Source organism: Pimephales promelas, chromosome 1, assembly GCF_988280905.1.
Source record: "Pimephales promelas chromosome 1, fPimPro1.hap1.1, whole genome shotgun sequence".
Lineage (NCBI taxonomy): Eukaryota > Metazoa > Chordata > Actinopteri > Cypriniformes > Leuciscidae > Pimephales > Pimephales promelas.
The window spans coordinates 22,946,691-22,970,056 of record NC_142769.1 but is presented as its reverse complement, the minus strand read 5'-3'; the positions used below and the strand labels follow the sequence as shown (position 1 = coordinate 22,970,056).

Below are 23,366 nucleotides of genomic sequence, written 5' to 3'. Positions count from 1 at the left end.
ACTTAATAGTGAACTACCACTTTCGTCTGTGCGCTATTACTTACTAGTTCGTTAATCAGAGTTTCTTGTTAGTTAATAATAGTTACTAGATTGTTAATATTGTGTTACTCATTAGTTCTTGTGTAGTTATTCATTAACGAAGGAACCGTATTCTAAAGTGTTACCATGACTTTATACACAAACGCATGTGTCATTCCTATTTTGCACGCGCGCAAAGCGGGATTTTTCCCTCAAAAGACACACGTCGGTAAACTAGGAAATGAAGTCTTGCGCTCCCTGGGCGGATCGGCGCAAAAAGGAGGCGTGTTTGGGCGCAAACATTCTCTGGTGCTATTTTACACTTCCAGAAAACAATTGCGCCACTGATCAGAAAAAAAACTGGTCTAAAGTCAGTGGCGCGTTGCGCGTTGTTCATAATGCTATTTTAAGCGCGTATGCTTGGCCATAAGTGGGTGCATAATGCGCATACACTTTGATTCTCTCATCAACACAGATGCAGCAGTTTTTTATTTTTGCTAATCATACATTATAACAAGGAAAAATATTAACACATGAGGAAAATCATTGTGGTTTACATGAAGATGAAAAAACCTTATTACCAATTTTTTAAGGCTAATTGTACTCGTAGGCTACTAAAGGATCAGACCTGTTTGCCCAATAGTGGCCGGGAAAATAGCAACAGCGCCGGGAACCGCCCACAAAGTTACTTGCGCTTTGCGCTTTGACACTTGCGTTTCAGTACATATTTTGTCATTTTTTTGGAACACACCAGCTCATTCATAACCTTACGGCTAACATATACATACTAAAAGCTAAACAAAACTAAACATTTGATTTCAGTGAGCCTTTCAATTAAGAAAACCCTTAGTTTGAAGGTTAAGGGTACCCTTAAGCTGTCATTAAAGGCAGGCTAGGAAAGTTTGAGAAAGTAGCAGAAAACTGATGGATTTCGAAAGTATCCAACAGAGAAAACTCTGGACTCCTTCCAAAGCCACGCCTCCAAAACACATGAACATGTGATGCCGACCGCTCAGCTGGAAGACCAGCGCAGTGCATGGAGTGACATCACCTTTTTTTGCCTTGTTTGCCTGTGCTGACTGTATATGGGTACAGGTGGTACTGGGAATTTTTACTGCTTTTTCTCTGCCATAATTTTGAGACTTCCTAACTTCCAGCTGGTACGTGGCTATCATCTTCCGAAATGAGCAAGTCAACCTGGTGTGTGAATGTGGGCACCTCCTGTTGCAGCAGGGGGTGGTAGCCATGGTAGCGAGGGAGAGTGACAGTCACCCAGCCAATCATTGCATTTGTTCCGAATGAAAAGAGTATCTGTGTTTATTGAAGCCCTGAGAGGACTACAGACAGTGGCGCAAAAAGTGGGTATGCGCTATATGCGGCGCATAGGGGCGCAGCACAATGGGGGGCGCCAAAGCGATGGTAAAAAAAAAAAAAAAAATTATATATTGGCTATATTGTATTTCTATATGTAGCTGCCGTTGTGCGTTTCTAAATCATTTCTGCACTCCTTCAATGTTATATAAAATTTTAGAGGACTAACAGCCAGGCTAGAGTAGGCGCCCTCATGGAGAAGGGGGGCAGGTAATATCGCGAGCGGGCGGGGGCGCCGTGAGCGCTGAGCGAGCAGGTACAAGTAGTGAGTTGTCGTCGAAAAAGATGGATAAAACAAAATGCTGTGGGGCTAAAAATAGAAAAAGAAAGAGAGAAAAGGAGATGGCATGTCAATTGATGCAACAGCAGCTAAATAACTGCATGCATTGCTGAAAGCCAACAGGTAGGATTTAAAATGTGACATAGGCATGTAGGCTATATATCTCTGTGGCCATCGGGACTACCGGGAGATTCCCGCTGGGCCGACGTGCTTTTCAGCCAATACATTTCATCCTTTTTTAATTTATTTGTCTTAACGGCCCACAAAACTCATACATCGGCGGCCCATTTGTTTGTTGTTTGTTTTTTGCTTAATTGGCGGCGTTGTGCTGGTGTAATGCATTGGTCAAAAAAAGTCAGCTTTAGTTTTTTTTTTCTGACACACTGGCCCATGAAACATGTCATTATGAGCTTATATCTTTCAAGTACAGAAATTAGTGCAAAACTAATTATGAAAGTTTCCTTTATTTTTCTGTGTATTTGTTTTACAATAGCCTTTATGGCTATTACTATCATGGGATTAATATTATAACTATTTTAATGTAGTAGTGTAATGTAGACAGACACTAACTAAAAGAGGTTCAAATTTTTCTCTGTTTAATTTGCACCCTGAATATGGGTTGGAGCTTTCAATTTTGAACTCTCAAAGTGCACCAGACTGCTGAATTTAACATTACAGAACACAAAATTTTCTTACGGGGGAGCATGCCCCCGAACCCCCCTAGAGAAATAGAGGTCCACCTACCACAGTTTTACCTAAAATCCTGTGAGAAACACTGGTATTGCTGTTCCAATGGAGCTTATAGTTTTCTTAGGGGGGTTCATCAAGGTGGAGTAGCTATAGTTTAATTGTGTTAATAAACAACAATTTTGCACTTATTTTTTTCTGTTAGCTCTCATTTCTTCCTTTCTTACTACACAGCACACTTACATTACATTTATTTTTCCTTTTTTTTTATTGGGGGGGGGGGGGGGGGGCGCTAAAATTGTTGCTGCATACCCCTCTGAAACTGGGTAGTTGCGCCCCTGACTACAGACACTCGATTTTTACACTCTCCTTTTCAGAGTACTTACATTTTAGATATGTATTGGTATATAATACATTTAAAGACAGTTTAAACAAATTTGCTAAAAAGTGTTTTAGAAACCTACTCCCTACCCTGCCTTTAAGTACAGTACTTCCCTTAATTACTAAGAGTTCCCTTAAGTTCTGTTATGCCTTGCAACAAAGTCCTTATTGACCATTTAGCCCTTCATCAAAACAGGTCCCTTAAGTCATCTGCTCAACTCAAACATGATGGATGATTTGATGTTAATTAATGGAGGAGGAGGAAGTACTACCGATGTGTTTTAGATTTTTTCACCTGTCTTAAGTTAAATTGTGTGTGTCCTTGACACCTGAAAATATTATACTCAGTTGACTTACCTCCGAACCTGTGGTTTGACGCCTCAGCCACAATCTAATCTCGCCTCACAAAGAGTTGAACAACGTCTCGCCCACTATCGAACACTATCACTTGGTAGTAAGGTCTCTAGCGTTTCGCTAAATAACTTGTTCCAATAACTAACTTGCTTTGCAGCAATAATAAACAAACAGACTTCAGCACATTTCCTCTTGTTATGTGGAAGTGCATTTGCCTTGTGTTGTTGGGGAAACAGTGTATTGGTCCTAATATGAGCCCTAATGTGTATATATATATATATATATATATATATATATATATATATATACATTAGAAAGGGTATAGAGCTTATATATACATATATATATATATATATATATATATATATATATATATATATATATATATATATATATATATATATATATATATATATATATATATATATATGTGTATATATATATATATATATATATATATATATATATATATATATATATATATATATGCTGTAGGGACCATTACTTCTCTGAGAGCCCTCTCAAAATGAGGCACGCCCCCCTTAGAAATGCAGACCATACTAAATGTTCTGACTGTGTTTGTGCAGGAGAAAGTTCTGCAAACATCAGAAGTTACAGGGACTGATGGCAGCTGTACAAAAAACACAGGCTACACCGTAATTCCAATTTTAATGGACAGTAAAATAAAGTCAGAACACTTTTGGAAGTTACTGTTAAGATAACCCAATATTTTCTAAAAAACAAAAAACAAAAAAAGGAATTGACTCAAGATACATATCCATATGATAAAGGGGGTCTTGAATGTCCCAAAAATATCAATAATTAATTTTTGACCAAAAACAAAGTTACGGCCTTTTGCCTTTACACGCTGTTCCATAAGACTTGGGATCCCTTTTTGAACTGGTCAACCGAGCTCACCGGTAACTGACAACAAATAATATTTGTTAACTATGACTGCGTTTACAATTGGCATTAACATGCGATCACCGTGATCCGATCAAGCGGATCATTAGCCAATCAGGACATGGTGTGTTTATATTTGTTCACATTAAGTAGCCTCTGTATCTGGATAGCCGATCTGATATCTGTTTCCTGCATAATATTTGTGTTCACTGTTTCTTGTCCATTTGTGGAGTAAATAATGGGACAATATGTTGTTGTTTACCTGTCACCAATGTACCATTCTGCATTGTCACACAAAACACCAATAAAAAGATTTGACGTAAAAATAAATTAATAAATAAATAAGATAATGATAACCCTAACTCTCCATATCGTCTGTCAAAGCTTGCAATAAATAAGCCTCATCTCTTCTTCCCCTCTAATGTAAATATGAAGAATTCATTAACCTTGCTGATAATTATGGGTTCTGCTTCCAGGGTGTAGGTGGGAGCCATCTGGTTAACATTGCTGTCTTGTCAGAGAGCGGAGAGGAGATCCAGATCTCACTTATTTACGAGTCCTGCCCTCGGTCTCATGTTTGGGTCAGATCCACCAAACACTTAGACAGCAGTGGTTAACATTAGGCTTGCATTACAGCTGGAAGGCTGATTGCTTGGACACCATTAGCCGGGATGAAGCCTTCCTTCTGGACTGCACAACAGGGGCACATATAGCTTAATTGGGATAGATGTGCTTTTATGTGCTTTTGTTTAGCTGAAAGTGACTTTAATTTATCATGAGGGCAATGCAGACAAAATACTGAACTAAAATAACTACACTGATATATACAGCACAAAACAGACAGTGTGACGTCTGAAGACCTATTACTGAATAAATGACTCTCATGAGTTGTTTTTTTTTATTTTCTTAATGAAAAACATACAGCACCTCTAGTGTAGTCAAATAACCAGTGGTGGTAAAGACAATGTTAAAATGTATATTCTATTCAAGTTTTGAATCATCAGATGTATCACAGTTTCCACAAAAAATATTAAGCAGCACACCTGATTTCTGAAGGATTTTCTTTTTTTCTCTCTCTTTCTCTGTCTCCCTCTTTGATTGTTCATCAGACTATGGAGGAGTATGAGGTGCACCATCTTGTTCACAGCATACAGATGAATACAGGCTCTTTTCTCTGGATTTCTATAGTGTGATCTCACTTTGCTTTGCTGTTGCTGTTCAAATGTCTGAGCTCTGGATTTTTAATAGAGAACTGTCAAATAAATGTTACCATTTATGTTACTCCTATCTCCATCTTTTTTTGTGTGCATTTTATGTTTGTAAAGTGTAACACTAGAACACACACACACACCTGTGTCAAAGTGTTCCCATTCCAACAATTTAATTAATCAAACCTTTTTATAGTCATCAATGAACTTGCAGTTTTGGTAGTACAATTCATTAACCCCAACCCACTCATCATGACACAGGAAAAAACAGGAGCTTAAGTGCTTTTTCTTCTTTCAGCACTTTATATCACAGTTTCACAGACTGGGCTTCTAAAGAAAACGTGTGCTTGTTATTGGGTCTGGAACTCTTCCAGTCATTTTAAATGTGATTTGTTGTGGCTCTCACCTGGATGGAAACATTTTGTGTAATTTCTAGAGAAGTTCTTCATCTTCTTCATCTTGACTGCTCCACTCAGTCATTGTTTTGATAGGGACTAATTCACTGTTCTATGTGGAGGATTATTTAAAGCGGCCACATCATCTTTTATTTACAATTATATATTTTTCCCTCTGTGGCCCACTTTCAATGCTTATGATATTCCTCATTTACATGTTCCTTTGGATAAAATCAACTGATAAATGAATAATTGTAAATTATATTAAATGAAGGTTCATGCACTAAAGCAGTTTTAGATTTGCAGTCAGAACACAATTAAAAATTGAATAAATAATATTTTTACACTGAATAAATTGTTCTCCAAACGGACATTTTCCAATGACACATTATTTAGTCTTTACAAAAATTGTGATCACAACTTTTGGCGGTCTAGCAGTTAATAAACAAAAACTACATACGCCGGAGCTACTTTTTTCTGTTTATGTATATGACGAGTCATGCAGGTACTGGGCTACTCTGCAGTGGTTGTCGTCCCACACGTTCTAAAATAGTCTGAATATAAACACTTATTATTAGGGGTGTAACAATACCCTCATCTCCCTATTCAATACCATTATACTGGACTCACGATACGATATTATTACGATACTAGACATATGATAAAAGGTTAACAAAAAATGTACTGTTGATTAAAATGCTAGAATTTGTATTACATTGTGGGTGTAAATGAATAGGCTTGAACTTGGTGCTGGTAACCCAATGCATGGGACAATAGTGACACCAGAATAAAAAATATTCATGATTCTGAAGCTGAAAATATATAATTATTTTAGACAAATATTCTTACACTCGTGCGCTGACTAGATGTATTTAAAATAAGGTAGGCCACGTTTTACTGGTAATGCAAGACATCTGGCATTATCAGGACCAAGCAATTTTGCCTAATTGCATTATTATACATTATATTCAACATTATATATAGCAGTTTAATGAAGGACTGATACTAAAACTCTGAAATATTTTTTTTCTCACACATTAATTTTTATTTTGGGAGAACTATACACAATACATATTGTCACTATCCACGATACGTATGGTTGCATTTTTGTATTGCAATATATTGTGACACAATATATTGTTACACTTCTACTTATTAGGCGTTACCTTAGTGATTCAAAAACGCTGTTTGGAAGATAGATTCATGATGCAACTCCTTATTATATAAATGTTGGATAGTGTACCTTCAAAGAAACATGTATACAATTGGACATCAGTCTAATTCAATGTCATCTTGTTGGTTTATTGAGGAAAAACGAATCAATCTTTAATTTCTTGATTTAACCTGCCCTAAATAGTGTTTTTTGGCATTATATGAATAAAAGTATAGCACAGGCGATAATTGTGTTTGTGTTGCTTGAAAATGTCTATGAGCCAACTCTTTATGTAAGGTCACTAAGCACACTTTGTTACTGCTGTTTCAGGGGGAAGAGCTCGATGAATCTGCTCAGGAGAGTCATGCAAATGCTGAGATGGACAGACTCCTTGCCCAGAAGTTCCTCAGGTTGCCATGGAAACCAGAGGTAAAACATCATTTTATAGTGTTAGAAATGTGTAGGATAATACTCAAAACCACACTTTCAGTGTGCAATGTAGCTGTGAATCGCTCTCTCTCTCTCTCTCTCTCTCTCTCTCTCTCTCTCTCTCTCTCTCTCTCTCTCTCTCTCTCTCTCTCTCTCTCTCTCTCTCTCTCTCTCTCTCTCTCTCTCTCTCTCTCTCTCTCTCTCTCTGTGATTTCCTTAGGGAGGCTCATCCTCCCATAGCTCTGCATCCCGCCAGGAATCATGCTAAAATTACATGAACAGGTGGCTGAAAAGACGAGAGAACAACAGGCAGTGTATTGATGATGAACCAGCCAGTTCTTGCTTAGCTGCTTAACTTAGCCCTACTATCTTGTTAGTTAGTTTACTTTATTGTCATTCAAACATGTTAGACATGAAGGAACGAAATTCGTTTCCCAGGTCCGGCAGCGTAATACAGAATAAATAACAATTCAATTCTCAGATAAACCCCAATAAAACGTATAAAATGGATTATATATATTACATTAAAATATCCTAACCATAAAAACAATCAAGAACTATAACCCATCTGACTATAATCATCATAAATATGTTCATAAAAATGTTTTATATATCAATGATTTTGACACCCACAAATACCTGAATGTCAAGCTTTAAAGAAGATCTACTATGTCCCTTTTTACAAGACGTAATATAAGTCTCAGGTGTCGCCAGAATTTATCTGTTAAGTTTCAGATCATGTATTATATCATGTTGTAAATTACCATTTTTGAATGGAAGGAAAAACATGAGGTTAGCGTGTATGCATCTTTAAATGCAAATGCTTCGGTGATCCTTGTGATGTCATCGCACTGCGTCTGCCAGTGGCTTAGTGTCACACGTGCCGCAGACATAGGGTTGCCACCTGTCCCGGTTTTACCGGGATTGTCCTTCTTTTTAACAACATCCCGGGAAATTTAAGCACCCTCCCGAGACATTGAATGTCCCGGTTTTCCGAAAGGCTGCGTGAATACGTATGTTCAAAACTGTGTAGCTCGTGGCCACGTGCACGGCAGGAGAGACAGAGCCGGCTCTCCCTATAAGCGAACTAAACGGCTGCTTAGGTCCCCGCCGCCACTAGGGGCCCCCTAACTACGGATGGTAGTCGCCGCTCAAAGTGTGGGGAAAAGTTCCTCCTGTTGGCCAACGGGAGGATCTTTTCCTGTTTATGCCTTTATATCTTTATTCGTTCATGGTGAGTCTGCATCGCATCTTCATCTTTGCAGCGACGCAGAAAACATCAGTTTATCAATAAAAAAATAATTGCCTCCTTGCTATTTTTTACACATTCACTTTTGCCGGCTCGTGCGCTTGAGTGCGGCTTTATCATTATCCTGTATAGCCTATTTAATTTATTAAAGTCCCTGTAAAGTCAAAATTAAGTATGTGTTCTGAGTCTATCATACCACAGAAAAATGTGTTATTAGCCACCCAGCCAAATTTGAATGATAACAAAAGCCGGCAAGTACATAAAATAAGCTATCAAAATCATGAAAAAATGAGCAGATTCTCTGCTCTCAAACGCTGGGGGCGTGTCCGCTGGCTGCGCTGAAACCACGCCCACTAGCGGGAAAGCTGTTAACAGCGGCCCCGTTCACCAGTAACAGCGGATTATCAGTGAATCCCAGTTGTCTCTGAGGAAAGTTTATAAAACGATCCAGTGTAAAATGATCACTACAGAGGCGGGTGTTGGGGGTGATCCTCAGCTTTTCATCAACAAGGTTGGCTCTCTAAAAACCTCTTCTTGATGTGATCGTTTTTAGGGGAATTTAAATGAAGATACCGATCTGTTTTGTACATGATCGCATCCAGGTAGTAGCCCATGCATGTCCATGTCGAAGGCATAACTAGCTAGAAAACTGTAGGCTCAGCTGTAGTAATTAATAGTACTGACAGTCACTCGCGATTGAGCGGTGAATGCGAATGTGCTGCTCAGGGAGTGTGTGTGGAGAGGGGGAGATCAGACTCTGTGCGTCATCAAATGGGGGGTGTCCAGCAGCTCATGGGCTCCAGTGCGTCATCGAGCCCTGTTTTAGCCCCGCCTAATTAATCCATAAAATTGCAATGGTGCACTGAAAAAAAAAGTCTGTTGGATTGACATGATTTGATAGTGTACATCGGTCCCACATGAACCAATTAAGTTACACAAACATAATTTATTCATGTATCTTCAATGTCATGGAATTAAGTCATTTTAAGTTATCCAATTAAGTAGTCTCAAAGTGATTTTAAAAGGCTCCCTGATTGGCTGTTTCAGGTATTCAAATTCATATATTCATTTATCCAATTAAGATTGAATGTATTTGTTACACATCTCAATATCTAGTCTATAGCCTGCAGTTAGCTACCAATAGTACTTGGTGGCATACTGAATGCTAAGGTATACATACACCATCAGCAAAAAGCAGTTACTACAAACATAGTTGAATCGGTCCACAGCCTAACCAAATCATCCACTCTTCTCCACAATGGTAACCAACTGTAATTTAAATGATTCTAATAATTCCAATGTAGTTGAACATTAAACACAATTACACACTAACCTTTTCTTATTTTCTCAAAAACATATAAAATAACACTTCATTTCAACATTTATTCTCTCATAATTCAGACATATGCAAAGCATGCTGGGAATTAACATGCACCGCCCAATTTCAGTTAATGCAACACAAATCATTCATGTTATCCAACACAAACGGATTAAGTAAACTTAAATTGTACATATATTTAAGCAGATTGGACACAATCAAATTAAGTTTGGACAAAATGTAAAGCAATTATGTTGCTTAAGCTAATTTTAATTAAGCGATTTGAACAAGCAGCAAAAATCATTTTTTTCAGTGTGAAAAACTGTTTAACGGTCTAACTCCACATTTCAGTACTTCACAGTTCACAGACTTTGTAATATGTTTTAGCAATACATATGTAACATTTATAATGTGTTTAGAACTTTTTTGTAGAGTTGCCTTTACAGGGACTTTAAATCAATATAAAGGGGCGATATGTCCACTAATGGCTTACTAATCCACTAAAACAACTAATAGTCGACTAAAAAAAACCTTTAGTCGGAGCAGGGTTGAGCGCGTGAGGGATCTTCAGATCTTCGCTCTTCGCTCACATGCTTTGATCGGAACAAGGAATATTGATATAATTAATCTTTTTTGTATCTCATAGACTGCCCATCATTTTAATCCCATATCAAACACAGTAGCCTATGTTATGTCTATTTTAATGTTTTTAAATAGACCTGTCTTGCCAAATTGATTTCTCTTGTTTTTTTTTAACATTTTGACACAGCAGTACTTTTATTTTCTCTATTTTTGTTTTTGTTTGTTTAGTGTGTATTTAGATACTACTTGTTACTTCAATAAATTGGAACATTTTAAGCTTGTAGCGTTTTTCATTAGCATGGTCAAGTCAAGTCAAGTCAAGTCAAATATATTTATATAGCGCTTTTCACAATACAGATTGTATCAAAGCTGCTTCACAATATCAATCAAGAGACAACTTAACAGTGTTTGTTTATTCATGGAAAAAAAGACAATCAAGTTTGGTAGAGCTGATCAATGATGGGTCATTTAATTTGAATATCCCCAACTGAGCAAGCCAAAGGCAACAGTGACAAGGAACCGGAAAACTCCATCAAGTGACCCGATGGTGTCCTAAAACTCCATCAGATGACCCAATGGAGAAAAAAAAAAACCTTGGGAGAACCCAGGCTCAGTCGTGGGCCAGTTCTCCTCTGGCGTTTATGAACTAGAGGCCAAATTTATAGTAACTGTAAAAAATTTATATGAATGCCTGGCTAAATAAATGCGTCTTTAGTCTAGCTTTAAACTGGGAGAGCGAGTCTGAGCAACGAACAATATCAGGAAGGCTATTCCAGAGCTTCGGAGCTAAATGTGAAAATGCTCTCCCTCCTTTGGTGGATCTGGATATCTTAGGAATGACCAGAAGCCTCGAATTTAGTAATCTTAAAGAGCGCGATGGGTTGTAGGGCAATAGAAGGCCGTTAAATAGACTGGAGCTAAACCATTTAGACCTTTATAAGTCAAAAGCAATACCTTGTAATTAATATGGAACTTTATAGGTAACCAATGAAGTGATGATAGAATCTGTGTTATATGATCATATTTCCTTGATCTAGTAAGAACTCTAGCGGCTGCGTTTTGGACTAACTGTAGCTTTCTTATTGAGGATGCAGGACAACCAGCTAATAAAGCATTACAGTAATCTAGTCTCGAGGTCATGAATGCATGAACTAACTTTTCTGCATCAGAGACAGATAGCATGTTATGTAGCTTAGCGATGTTTCTAAGGTGAAAAAGGGCTGTTTTTGTAACATATGAAATATGCTTTTCAAAAGACAGGTTGCAGGCTAATGTAACACCCAGGTCCTTTTACTGCAGCGGATAAAGTAACAGGGCATCCTAATATGTTAAAGTCGTGCTGCGAAAGGTTTTGTTGACGGTTTTTAGAACCGATAAGTATTACCTCTGTCTTGTCTGGATTTAATAATAGAAAGTTGTGTTGGGGCGAGGGGGGCAGTGGGGCTTGAAAATTCCCCCGTGATCAAAGTGGGGAATGACCGGAAAAAAATTGAGAACCATTGCGTCAAGTTAAACAACCATATCAGATCGTTTTCTTCCCTGTACTTGGAAATTTGACCGCAAAATTGAAACTATTTATCCTTCTATGAGTCTATCCATTGGGTGCAGAAAAAAAATTACATGTGTGTGATTGCATGTGTGTGCTAGTGTGTATACACACACACACATGCACACACATAAACACACGCAAACACACACACACACACACGCGCGCATATATATATATATATATATATATATATATAGAGAGAGAGAGAGAGAGAGAGAGAGAGAGAGAGAGAGAGAGAGAGAGAGAGAGAGAGAGAGAGAGAGAGAGAGAGAGAGAGAGAGAGATCAAGAAAATGTTTCATGGTATGACCCTTAACCAACATGTCTATATACCGTATACAAAGGAACTTCAATATTGTAGCCAGCTGCTGCTATGTAGCTTTTTTTTCTCTAAATACTGTGAAATAGACTCTAGTATTTCCAATCGATAAGCCAACGGTCCTTATCTTCTCTCCCCACCTCATCACCATAGCAGGCAAGGAGACGAGACACTATGTGTGATAATGAAGAGACAATGATCAAAGAGGGTCCCTGACCGCATGCTGCCCCCAAGGCTCCCTTCCTTTGGGCCTGTGACAGATGAGCTCCTTGTTCGACACTGAAGTTTCGGTTGCGGGCGAAGCCTCCAGGAAGTTACGAGAGCACAAAAGCTCTTATGAGGCATGTGATTTAGGGAGCACCAGATGCCAGAAATAGCAATGGCACAAAGTCGTCACACAGGAGTCCTTGTGCTGCTCCGTTCTCCCGCCGTCTATCTCTTTTGATATGTGTCAATTGTTTGGCAGATATTTATCCACAATGATAAACAGCAAAGAGAAAAAAATACCCCAGTGCTGAGATAACCTCTGTTTTTATCCATTGATTTATGTTCTTTCCTCTCTCTGTTATTGAATGTCATTATATGGCCAGTAGGAATAACCAGGCCGGGAAATGTATCATCAAGGCTTTGGCTGGTAGTACAGTGAGACAAAAGATCTCAGGCCATTCATTCACACTCCATATGCCTCAGCATAAGCTGCTCTTATCATGCATCGCAGAATGTATTTTAAGGTTAGTTATAATTCATAGATAAAGGGAAGATGAATGCTATTCATTTTGTGTGAAAACACAAGATTCACAGGTATTTATATCATACCTTATTCTAACAAGTACAGACAAGTCTATTACTGATACACAACGATATTATTATTATTTTTTTTTATACCTCTTGGGGATTATGTTAGCAAATCTCATTTTTTCATGATTTATGGTGCATTTGTATTACATCACTCGTTTTTATATAGATGCTGTCACAATCTCATTGTTTCCCCTTGCGCAAAACAAACCAGGGCAACAGTTATTCATCTATTCTGAGCATGTGAAAATTTAAATGGTACACTTGTTAATGCCCAGAGCTGAATCCACCATACCACCTGTGACCACATTGTACACTTTCTTTTCCCTCGACTGAGCCATTGTGCGAATGTGCAGAGTTGCAGTCCAGTTGTGCCCATGACAGCTGTAACCATGCCCAAGATTGCTAAGATATTTGTGGTGTCCTGTCCGTCTCTGAGTGGGTGGGATGCCAGTCCCACCATTCACATCAGATGCAATTGTATAGGCTAAATTTAAATGTAGCTGTGAGGAGAGAGACCTAATGACTGACAGAAGGGGAAAGGCAATGTAATGTGAGCTCACCTGCATGATGAGTAATGCTTGTCTCTGTCAATGCCACCACCAGGAGAATTAGAGAAAAATAAAGGGTGTTGAAGAATTCAGTACATGAAGATTTGACAAGGTGCACACATCTCCTGCTAAATCCCACCACTGCTGCACCAACTCATAAATTCTTTAAATTCATTAAATCGTGAGCATGAAGAAGCTGGTAATGCATTGCCCAATTTTCCTGTTTATGACAATTTGTTTTTACTGAAAGCATTTCTGTGTATCCAATATACAATTAATCACTCTGCAAACTTTGGTATTAGCCCACTACATAGTTTACATTACACTCTTTTGCTTTTAGTGTAGTGGCATATTGACAGATTTATTATAAATTTCAAATATGTTTTTCTTTTTTTCGGGCTGCTCTTTGTATAATCTGGGTCTCTGTGAAGGCATGGGTCCTGTTTTCACCTCTAAATCAAGTGTTAATTCAGCCAATTTCATTTTATTTTAAACTTTTTTAAGACATTTGCTTTTTCCTTAATATCAATGCTGGTTAGACATGAAGTAAAGGCTGATTCTCTCTCTCTCTCTCTCTCTCTCTCTCTCTCTCTCTCTCTCTCTCTCTCTCTCTCTCTCTCTCTCTCTCTCTCTCTCTTTTTTTTTTTTTTGTTCTCTATCAGTATAAAGGTAAGGCCAATCTGCATGTGTTTGAAGACTGGTGTGGTTCATCTATCTCCCAGCTCAGGAAGAATCTTCATTTTCCTCTCTACCCACATGTAAGTTTCTCAGTCATTGAAAGAGTTTGATAGGACAATTAAGATTAACTTGCTTATTTGACTTATGCAATGTATTATGGATATGGAGTCTAGTCAGTATATTATTTTCAATATTTTCATTAAGCCAAATGTTGGCCTAAAATTTGCCTGTGTCAGTATGTTTTACAGAAAGAGCTAATGTTATTTATTTTCACAGTGTTTTGAAGCTGTCTGTTTATTATTCTTAGAAGTCATTTTAAGGTGTGATTCTGTGAATTACTGTTAGTGCCTTGGGTTTAAGAGTGAATAGGTCTACAGATGCTGTTATATGTAATTCTTCCCTACAGACCAGGACCACAGTGAAGAAAATTGCAGTGGCTCCAAAGTGGAAGAATTATGGCCTTAGAGTCTTTGGATTCCTTCATCCTTACAAAGATGGTTAGTGTATTTCATTAAGGTTTTTGTTTCGTTACAGGTATTTAATCTATACAGTAGTTATTGGTTCAAAGGTTCATCAAACATGATTTATGAACCTTTGAAATATTATGGATTTGTTTTTGTTATAATTAAAAAATCAAACACATGGTCATTTAAATTCTAATGTATGGAAGTAAAATAATTCCAAATGTTTTTAGGCATTGCAGCTTGCATTTTAATGCATTGTATTTTGAGGGCTTGCTATTTTATGGGCTGAAATTGAACATGGTTGAATATTAAATCTTTGAATATTTAAATTCAAAACATTTCAAACACATTTTCATTATTAAAAATGTCGTTATCTACATTCACATTTCATATTTCACTTCCAAAATATTCAAACTGTTTAAAAATGCAACCTATAACATTTAACAGGCAATTTTCAGTCCATTTTATTTCTCTTTGCAAATTCGCTTTTTACAAATTCAGTGGTTACAATTCGACAGTAAATTCAACATTGACATCCAGGAACTGTAGGAAAAGCATAGGATTACCGAGCATTATCTCTATCTGCTGTTAGTCGACCTCACTAGCAGGAGGTATAAACAAGCGCGTGTTGATTAAACTGGGAAGGGTCATAGCACTTTCTTTTTGTTGTCCTATTGTTAATTTAACCGTAAGTCTCTTTGGATAAATGCGTCTGCTAAATGACTAAATGTAAATGTCATCAATGTTAATCGCTTTGGATAAAAGTGTCTGCTAAATGACTAAATGTAAATTTGAAATTGGCTTGATATTGGATATTTCCACATTTGGGTACTGTCTCTAAAGTTGCATACAACATTGGTATACACGTTTCTAACTTCAATGGCAAACTTCAATTTATTTTAATAAATATGAAAAATCTAAAAATTTTGCATTGTGCCTGCACCTACATGAACACTTTACAATTGGTTTTATGACTACGTTGTTCTCTTCAAATCCTATTGAATTTAAAAAAGGTGTAGATAATGTATGTATGTAACTTTAGAGATGGTCTCTAAATGTGCGAATGTCAAGCCAACTTAGTATATCACTGGGAAACGCTCAGCATTAAACTTGTCGCGTTAACTTGCCTGCGACTTTGGTCTTTTACATCACTGTATTAGTCCATTAAGCTACGTTAATCATTTTATATGTCCAGAAAGGGAATCCTGAAGTATTGAGGGCAACCCTTAGCTACTGTGTGCAGCACATTGCCGCAATATAAAGTTAAGGCAAACAAACAACTAAGATATATGTTTTCCTCAAATGTAACATTGGATCTGTACATCCGCATGGGGAATAACATTATAATCTTGTTCACAGTAGAGAAAGATGCATGTAGGCTACACAGGAAAAGTAACGTCTCAGTTACATATGGTAACCCTCATTCCCCGAGGGAGGGAACGAAGACGTAGGTCATGACTGACCAATAGGAATCTCGCTAGAGAGGCAGTCTACTTTGAGTGAAACTGAAACAAGCCAATACACATTGGCGTGAAATCATTTGCATCAGCTGCGTGACCTCGTTAGCGTGGGTATAAACAAACAGCTGCTGGGATTGCACTTCAGTTTTTGCTGAGAAGCCATCCTGACAAGCTGGCCGCCCCGGCAGGTAAGAGCAGATGTGGCAACGGGACTTGCGTCTCTGTTCCCTCCCTCAGGGAATGAGGGTTACCATATGTAACCGAGATGTTCCCTATCGGTCAGTCACTACATCGTAGGTCATGACTGACCAATTGGAATCCCTACCAAAGCGCCACTGAACCCCATCCACCGCCCCATGCAAGCCTCTACAATTGTAGTGTCAATGGTATCCTGCTTTAAAATAGATGGACTGAATTTGATACTGTCATTCTAAAACATAGATTTTAGAATATTTTCTTTCATCAAAGAACAATGTGGTGGATTTTTTTGTTTGGCCATTCTTCATGATTCAGCTTCTATTAAACAGATGGCTTGACATTCAGCTGTAGCATTGTATGATATAACTTGGACTGCATTGGTCCCTCAGGGATCTCAAACCATTCAGGTCTTTTGACAGCATAGCATATATAGATGATTATATTGCCTCTAGCCTATTTGTTTTCACCTGATTTGTTCCACTGTTTCCACATTTATGGAAATAGTCTTGTCATCTGTCCAAAGTCATTGTGCTTTGAAAAAGCACTTTCAAAAGTAAAACATCTGGTACATTACTTTATACCATATAGTTTGAAGTCATGAGCACAGGCATTATTGAATTCTAAAGCTACTTTATCATCAGTAACTATGAGTTATATTTTATTGTGAAAAATGTGCTCTGTGTAAATAAAAAGGGTGAGTAGAATCACATATTAGTAGTGATTCATGCCCAATTCTAAAAGCTTCTTAAACCTGTATGCTGTACCATCACACACCTGCAATACATACACATTAAGTGTTGCTTTGTGTTCGAAGTGTTCCTCAAAGCATTATTGACTGGGGTGTAAGAGATCTGAATATTGTCAAAGCTGATAGGATGTCTTGGTTACGTATGGTAACCCTCGTTCCCCGAGTAGGGAACGAAGATGTGAATCAGCAGTCATTTTGACGAATGGGGATCGATTGTGAGAGCCAATCTACTTTGAGTCAAATAAAACGAGCCAATGCACTTTGGCTTGCAATAATTGCACCAGCTGCTATGCATCGCGGGGTGAGCATATAACAAGCAGCAGGTGCGTTTGCATCTTTGTTTTTCCGCTGAGGAGCCGGACCTGTGACTCTGGCGTACAGCGGAAGCTCAGCAACTGTGGCGAGGGGACTCGCGTCTCTGTACCCTATCCGGCCATGGCTGCTGGCTGCTGGCCCTTCCAGATCTCCGCTTGAGCCTTCTGGCCTGACCAGTTGGGCAGAAGTAGGAACTCTAAGCAGAAAATGTCAGTCACTGTTGTTGTGTAAGACCCACTTAGTGTGACTTATTGGATAACACTGGGAAAGCTTGCCCTTGGGAAAGGGAATGCTGCGGAAGCCACGTCCTACCCCGGAGGGAGTCTGTCAGGGAAAGACACAAGCTCGTCCACAGAGGAGCTGATCGTGGAGGAATACACATATGGGGTCCCCGCTACATATGGACACCCAGCCAAACACAGGTTCCAGAAGCAAACGAGTGTAGGCCTGGCATCAGACGCTCCACAACGTCTGACTGCCGGAGGGATGACGGAAGAACTCACAGGGTTAGCCATTTCTGGGGAACACTACTGGAGCAAAAAGAAACAACACTTCTAGTTGAGTGTGCTCACAACCCAAACGAGTAAGGCACACCTTGAGCTTCGTAAGCCAAGGTGTTGGCATCCACTATCCAGTGGGGCATCCTCTGCTTGGAGACAGCCATTCCCTTCTGCTGGTCTCCGTAACAGACGAAGAGCTAATCTGAGGTCCTGAAGCTTTGTGTTCTGTCCACATAAAATCGCAAGGAGCGAACTGGACAAAGAAAAACCAGGGCTGGGTCTGCCTCCTCCGAAGGCAGCGCTTACAGGTTCACTACCTGGTCCCTAAAGGGAGTGGTAGGCACTTTGGGCACATATCCAGACCCGGGTCTCAAGACAACATGAGAGTTGTGCCCGTTTGCAGTGCGTATGCGGTGCATGTTTTTTTCCGTACCCATGTTAACAGATTAGAGCTTTCACACTGCATGCGGATGCAGTCCGTCGATCCGTTCCAGTTGCCTTGGGTATACAGCAGTGCAGGGATCGTTTCCACACCAGGTCTATTTTGTGCTGCAAACGCTGAATTAAAGTGACAGCGCACGGTTCCTGGTCAAAATGAACACAGATTGACCTCAAAACTGTAGTAGTCTCACCATAAATCTATTTAATTAAATATTACTAGAAGTAGAAGTAATGCATGATATTATAGGCATACGTTGTTTAAATTGTGTTTAAACACGCATACGTCCATTTAAGTTTGTATGTGTACAAAGAGAATCTCAATGCTGAAAAAACTGCATAACTGCTGCATAACTTCTGGATTTAGTTTAATAAAAATAGTGAGTTGACTGTGTTAGTGGTACAGCCGCGGATTAGTTGCACACTGCAAACGCAGCATATGTGAAAGCACCATAGCACGTGCTACTCCTGTACCATATACGCACCGCAACACCCACCGCATACGCACTGCAATTCTAGGCACGATTCATCGACCGAAAATGCTTGCAGGTCCCCTACCTTCTTGATGGAAGCCAGAGAAGTCAGGAGCAGGTGACAGGATCTTTAGTGACAGGATCTTTAACTCAGCTGACAGCAGTGGTTCAAAGGGAGGTCTTTACAGTGCGCTGAGCACCAGAGAGAGGTCCAAAGAGGGTATAGAGGGGGGTCGAGGTGGATTCAGTCTCCTCGCTCCCCTCAGGAACCTGACGATCTGGTCATGCTTTCCCAACGACTTAGCCTTTCCCTGTAGCGGCCCTTTGAGGCGGCCCAAGGGGTACTGTGAGTGACTTGTGGCAATTGATATGCCAGTACAGTTGTGACATGCCTAGACACTTGTTCTAGGGGAACATCTGCTTGTAGAGGTTAGGGGAACACCTGCTTGTAAGGGTCCAACCACACGCTGAAGGTTTGGAGGCAGTGCGGGGTGACATGCACTTGGTCTGCCACCCCGCTCCCGTGACTCGGCCATGAAGCCAGTGCTGAAGCTGTCTCATATGAAGCAACCCGAGCGTCATAACTGCGGCTGTGGATGCCATTTGCCCCAGGAGCCTCTGAAAAAATTTCAGTGGGATCGCTGTTCTGCTCTTGATTGTACTCAAGCAGTTCAACACGGTTGACCAAGTCCAATTCCATACCGAGATAAGAGATCCTCTGCACAGGTGAGAGTTAGCTCTTGTTCCAGTTGACCCGAAGGTCCAACAGGCTGAGGTGATAGAGCACTATGTCCCTGTGTTTGCACAACTGATTCCAAGACTGAGCCAGAATCAGACAGTCGTCGAGATAGTTGAGGATACGAACACCGCATTCTTGGAGTGGAATAATGGCTGCCAATGGGGCGACAAGGACAGCCTGAAGGGCAGGACTTTATACTGATATGCCTGTCCCTTGAACGCAAACCGTAGGATCGGTCTGTGTCGAGGAAGAATCGAGACATGAAAGTACACGTCCTTTAGGTCGTTCGCAGCAAACCAATCTTGGGAACAGATGCACTCGAAAATGCGTTTCTGCGTGAGCATCTTGAACGGAAGCTTGTGCAGGGCCCGATTCAAGGTTCCAGGTCGTAACCATCGTCCATCCCACCGCCTTTCTTGGGTACAATGAACTAGGGGCTGTAGAACCCTGTCCTCATATCGGCTGGAGGAACCGGCTCGACTGCTGGACTCTGGACCACTAATGTGGACATCGCCCGACCCAGGGAGTGTGCAGTGACTTTTGTCACCTTTTGTCCATCAGTGCAGGAGTGAGGGGCCTGAGGAATCTTGCTCGGCGGGCTACTTCTCACTGTGATCCTCAGGTCACCAAGGCAATTAACCGAAGTAGGCATCTTCTGCTGGGCAGAAGAAGCACTAGATCGGGGAATAAGTGAACGGGCTCCACCTCTTTCGATGTAATGGAGTCTCGACCATAACGCCATGATGGTCATGTTCCCGCCGGAGTCAAACATTGACCGCTATCTGAATGACATCTTGAAAAAGACACAGACAGATCTTGTTAGCTCTTTTAGAAGTGCTGTGAGGTGCTGAAACGCACAGGGGCATAGCCACGGCTACACACAGAGGAACCACGCCCACCGAACCAACAAAGCTTGGAAAACAGCTGTTTTTGCTCTCAACTGTTGACACAAAGAGATCATGACAACTGCTGTTCGCGCTTTCACACCAATAACACACACAGAGGATTCCTCGCAGAGACTCAATAAACACTGTGTAGAAATCTTGCAGGAGACATTCACTGTCTGGCTCCGAAGCGAAAGACAAAGATGCAAACGCACCTTCTGCTTTTTCATTGGCTCACAATACAATCAGATAAGGAAGAGCTACTGTCAATTTAAAGTATATAGCGGATAACTACAGACAGCCAGTATAAAGCCACTGGCTCTGCTAGGTGATAGACTGCTGCGAGATTGCTGTGACTGCCAAACAATATCTTATCAAAGGAAGCTTAGAAATGAGAATCTGCAGGTCAGTCATAAGGTTATACAATACTACTCTGCAAATGATAAATTGTTTATTTCAGGGGATTTCCAGTTCGCCATAGCATCGGATGATAACTCTGAACTGTGGCTAAGCTCAGATGAGAGTCCACTCAATGCCCGGCTCCTGGTGTATGTGGGACAGGTGTGTACTATGATGCATGGCTCCTAAATAAACCAGGCTGTACTTCTTACCAACTTCATACCTAGAGTAGAAGGGCTGAGTTTATTTTTATCTGTATTTATTTATTTATTTATTGTGTGTGTCTGACATAGGGTGGGGAAAATTCAGAATTGAAGAATGACAAAATGTATGAGTGTCTACCCTATTTTAATTGACTTTATGCACACCAGCACTACTTCCTGAACTTAAGCCAGCTCCCTTGTTTCCTGTCTGCCATTATTGGCCAAGCTTGATTAATTCAGGTGTGTCTGATTATTGTTGCTGTGACTACTGAGGTCAGGCACACCTGAACTAATCAATTTGGCCAATAATGGCAGACAGGAAACAAGGGAGCTGGCTTAAGTTCAGGAAGTAGTGCAGCTGTGCAAAAAGTCAATTGAATTGGCCACATCCCTCATGAAGCTGATTTGAAATTTATATTTGAATAACAGAAAGAGATTTTACAGAATTGTAATTGAAAAAAGAACATAGGTAATCCTATCTATTAGGGGTGTAACGGTCCACAAAAATCACGGTTCAGTATGTACCTCGGTTTTAAAGTCACGGTTCTGTACATTTTCGATACAGCAGAAATAAAGAAATGCCATAGAAATTTCCTATTTGTTAAAAGAAAAAAAATATTTTTAAATAAGTTTGAGTTTTCCCACATCTTGAAAGGTTCAGGTTTATACAGTAAATGGGAGTCATCTTTGAAAGATGAACAAATAATGTTTTGGTCATCACATTAAAAATAACATTTCAATATATATTTATTTGTATAATATTTGAGTTTTGAAGTGCTGGAAAAAGATGTGTATTCCAGCCATACTGGTTACAGTTAGTGTTAACATTACTATATTAAATCCATGGTGAATGTTGCTGGCCTGTGGACGTAAAGTATTACTAGTTCATTCACGGCACAAAGTTTCTCCTGGTTTCCACGTCAGCACTGTTTGATCTAATAGAGATGTACGGTTAATAACGGAGAAATGTGAATGCTTCTTACTAAATCTCGACGTGATGTTATTACTTCAGTGGCGAATTCAAATGTCTTCTTTATTGGATCTCTTAGTGCTGTGTACTAACAGTGTCGCTTGATCGAGGTCGGCTTGCGCTGCACAGATGTTGCTGGTCCGAACTGATGAACGATCCGTGAAGCACATAATGAGTAGCGCAGTTTCGTTCCGCTTTCTTTACGCTTCCCATTTGATGTTGTGCAACGTTGTGGTGGCTGCGCCAGCACGAATTTTGTCGGCAGGAAAAATGGTCCAAGGAATCGATCGGTTTGTATGCGTACCAAACCGGAAGCCTCAAAACGAAACGGTTCAATACAAATATATGTACCGTTACACCCCTACTATCTATATATCTAGTAATATACCTATCTATCTATCTATCTATCTATCTATCTATCTATCTATCTATCTATCTATCTATCTATCTATCTATCTATCTATCTATCTATCTATCTATCTATCTATCTATCTATCTATCTATCTATCTATCTATCTATCTATCTATCTATCTATCTAATTGCAAATTAGCTTCCTCTTTAATACATCAATTAAATTCTAATTTAAAACACCTTCTCAATTCTGAATAGTACAAGCCTGGATATTGTGTCATGTTTGTCTGCTAGAGAGTTGATGAGTTACAGGCTCTGTTGTCTGTTGTCATATAGCGCGGCTCAGAGTGGACAGCTCCAGGAGAGTTCAGCAAGTTCAGATCGCAAACTTCCAAACCTGTGCGGTGAGTGTCATACAGCATATGTTCCCTGGATTTATCCTCATAATTTAATGCATATTAGAAGAGTATGACTAAAGTATTGTCTGCAACATGTAAAGGGACTTGCCTGCTCATTGCTTTATACAGCTATAGAGTACATTTAAAAATGTTGTGCTCTGGATGATCAGCAATGAGCGAGACAGGATGTGAAGATCACAGTTGTGGTTAGTGACACATTTCAGTTTTTCTCAGTCGCTTTGGTGCATTTCTCACATCACTATTTACATTTGCACAACAGGTAATGCAATTCTCAAAACAATTAATACATACTGCAAAACCTAGTTGATAACCTGTGAGTCACTTGCTCAGAATGGATAGCTCATTCCTCAAAAGTATTCATGTCAATGAAAGTCATCAAGACTGATCACACCATCACAAAGACTGATCACACCGATGTGATTGTATGCGTGAAAGGGTTAACAGGATCTAATGATGTACAACACTTACATGTGAGATCAAAATCAACAGGGTAATTTGAGTCTCTTTTGCACTAATAAGGAAAAAAGTGAGTTTGTCACGCCGGCGCAATAGCCGACCCCAGAGGGTTAACATGGCAGACCACGT

The 23,366-nt window shown here is 39.6% G+C and overlaps 1 protein-coding gene across 7 annotated transcripts in view; it reads left to right on the top strand.

The window, feature by feature from the left end:
- The window catches only part of b4galnt4b (beta-1,4-N-acetyl-galactosaminyltransferase 4b), a 99,668-nt gene that overhangs the window by 40,825 nt on the left and 35,477 nt on the right, over window positions 1–23,366 (top strand). For 5 of the 7 annotated variants that reach the window (XR_016155443.1, XR_016155449.1, XM_039658225.2 and 2 more), the window contains 5 exons: window positions 7,081–7,179; window positions 14,204–14,299; window positions 14,626–14,716; window positions 20,899–20,999; window positions 22,699–22,766. Coding sequence is in view for 5 of the 7 variants with exons in the window: in XM_039658225.2 (XP_039514159.2) it covers window positions 7,081–7,179; window positions 14,204–14,299; window positions 14,626–14,716; window positions 20,899–20,999; window positions 22,699–22,766 (455 nt within the window). In the remaining 2 variants the exon portion in view is untranslated. Of the gene's footprint in view, window positions 1–7,080; window positions 7,180–14,203; window positions 14,300–14,625; window positions 14,717–20,898; window positions 21,000–22,698; window positions 22,767–23,366 lie in introns of those variants that run through there. The other 2 variants (XM_089129344.1, XM_089129345.1) reach the window with 2 other exon arrangements.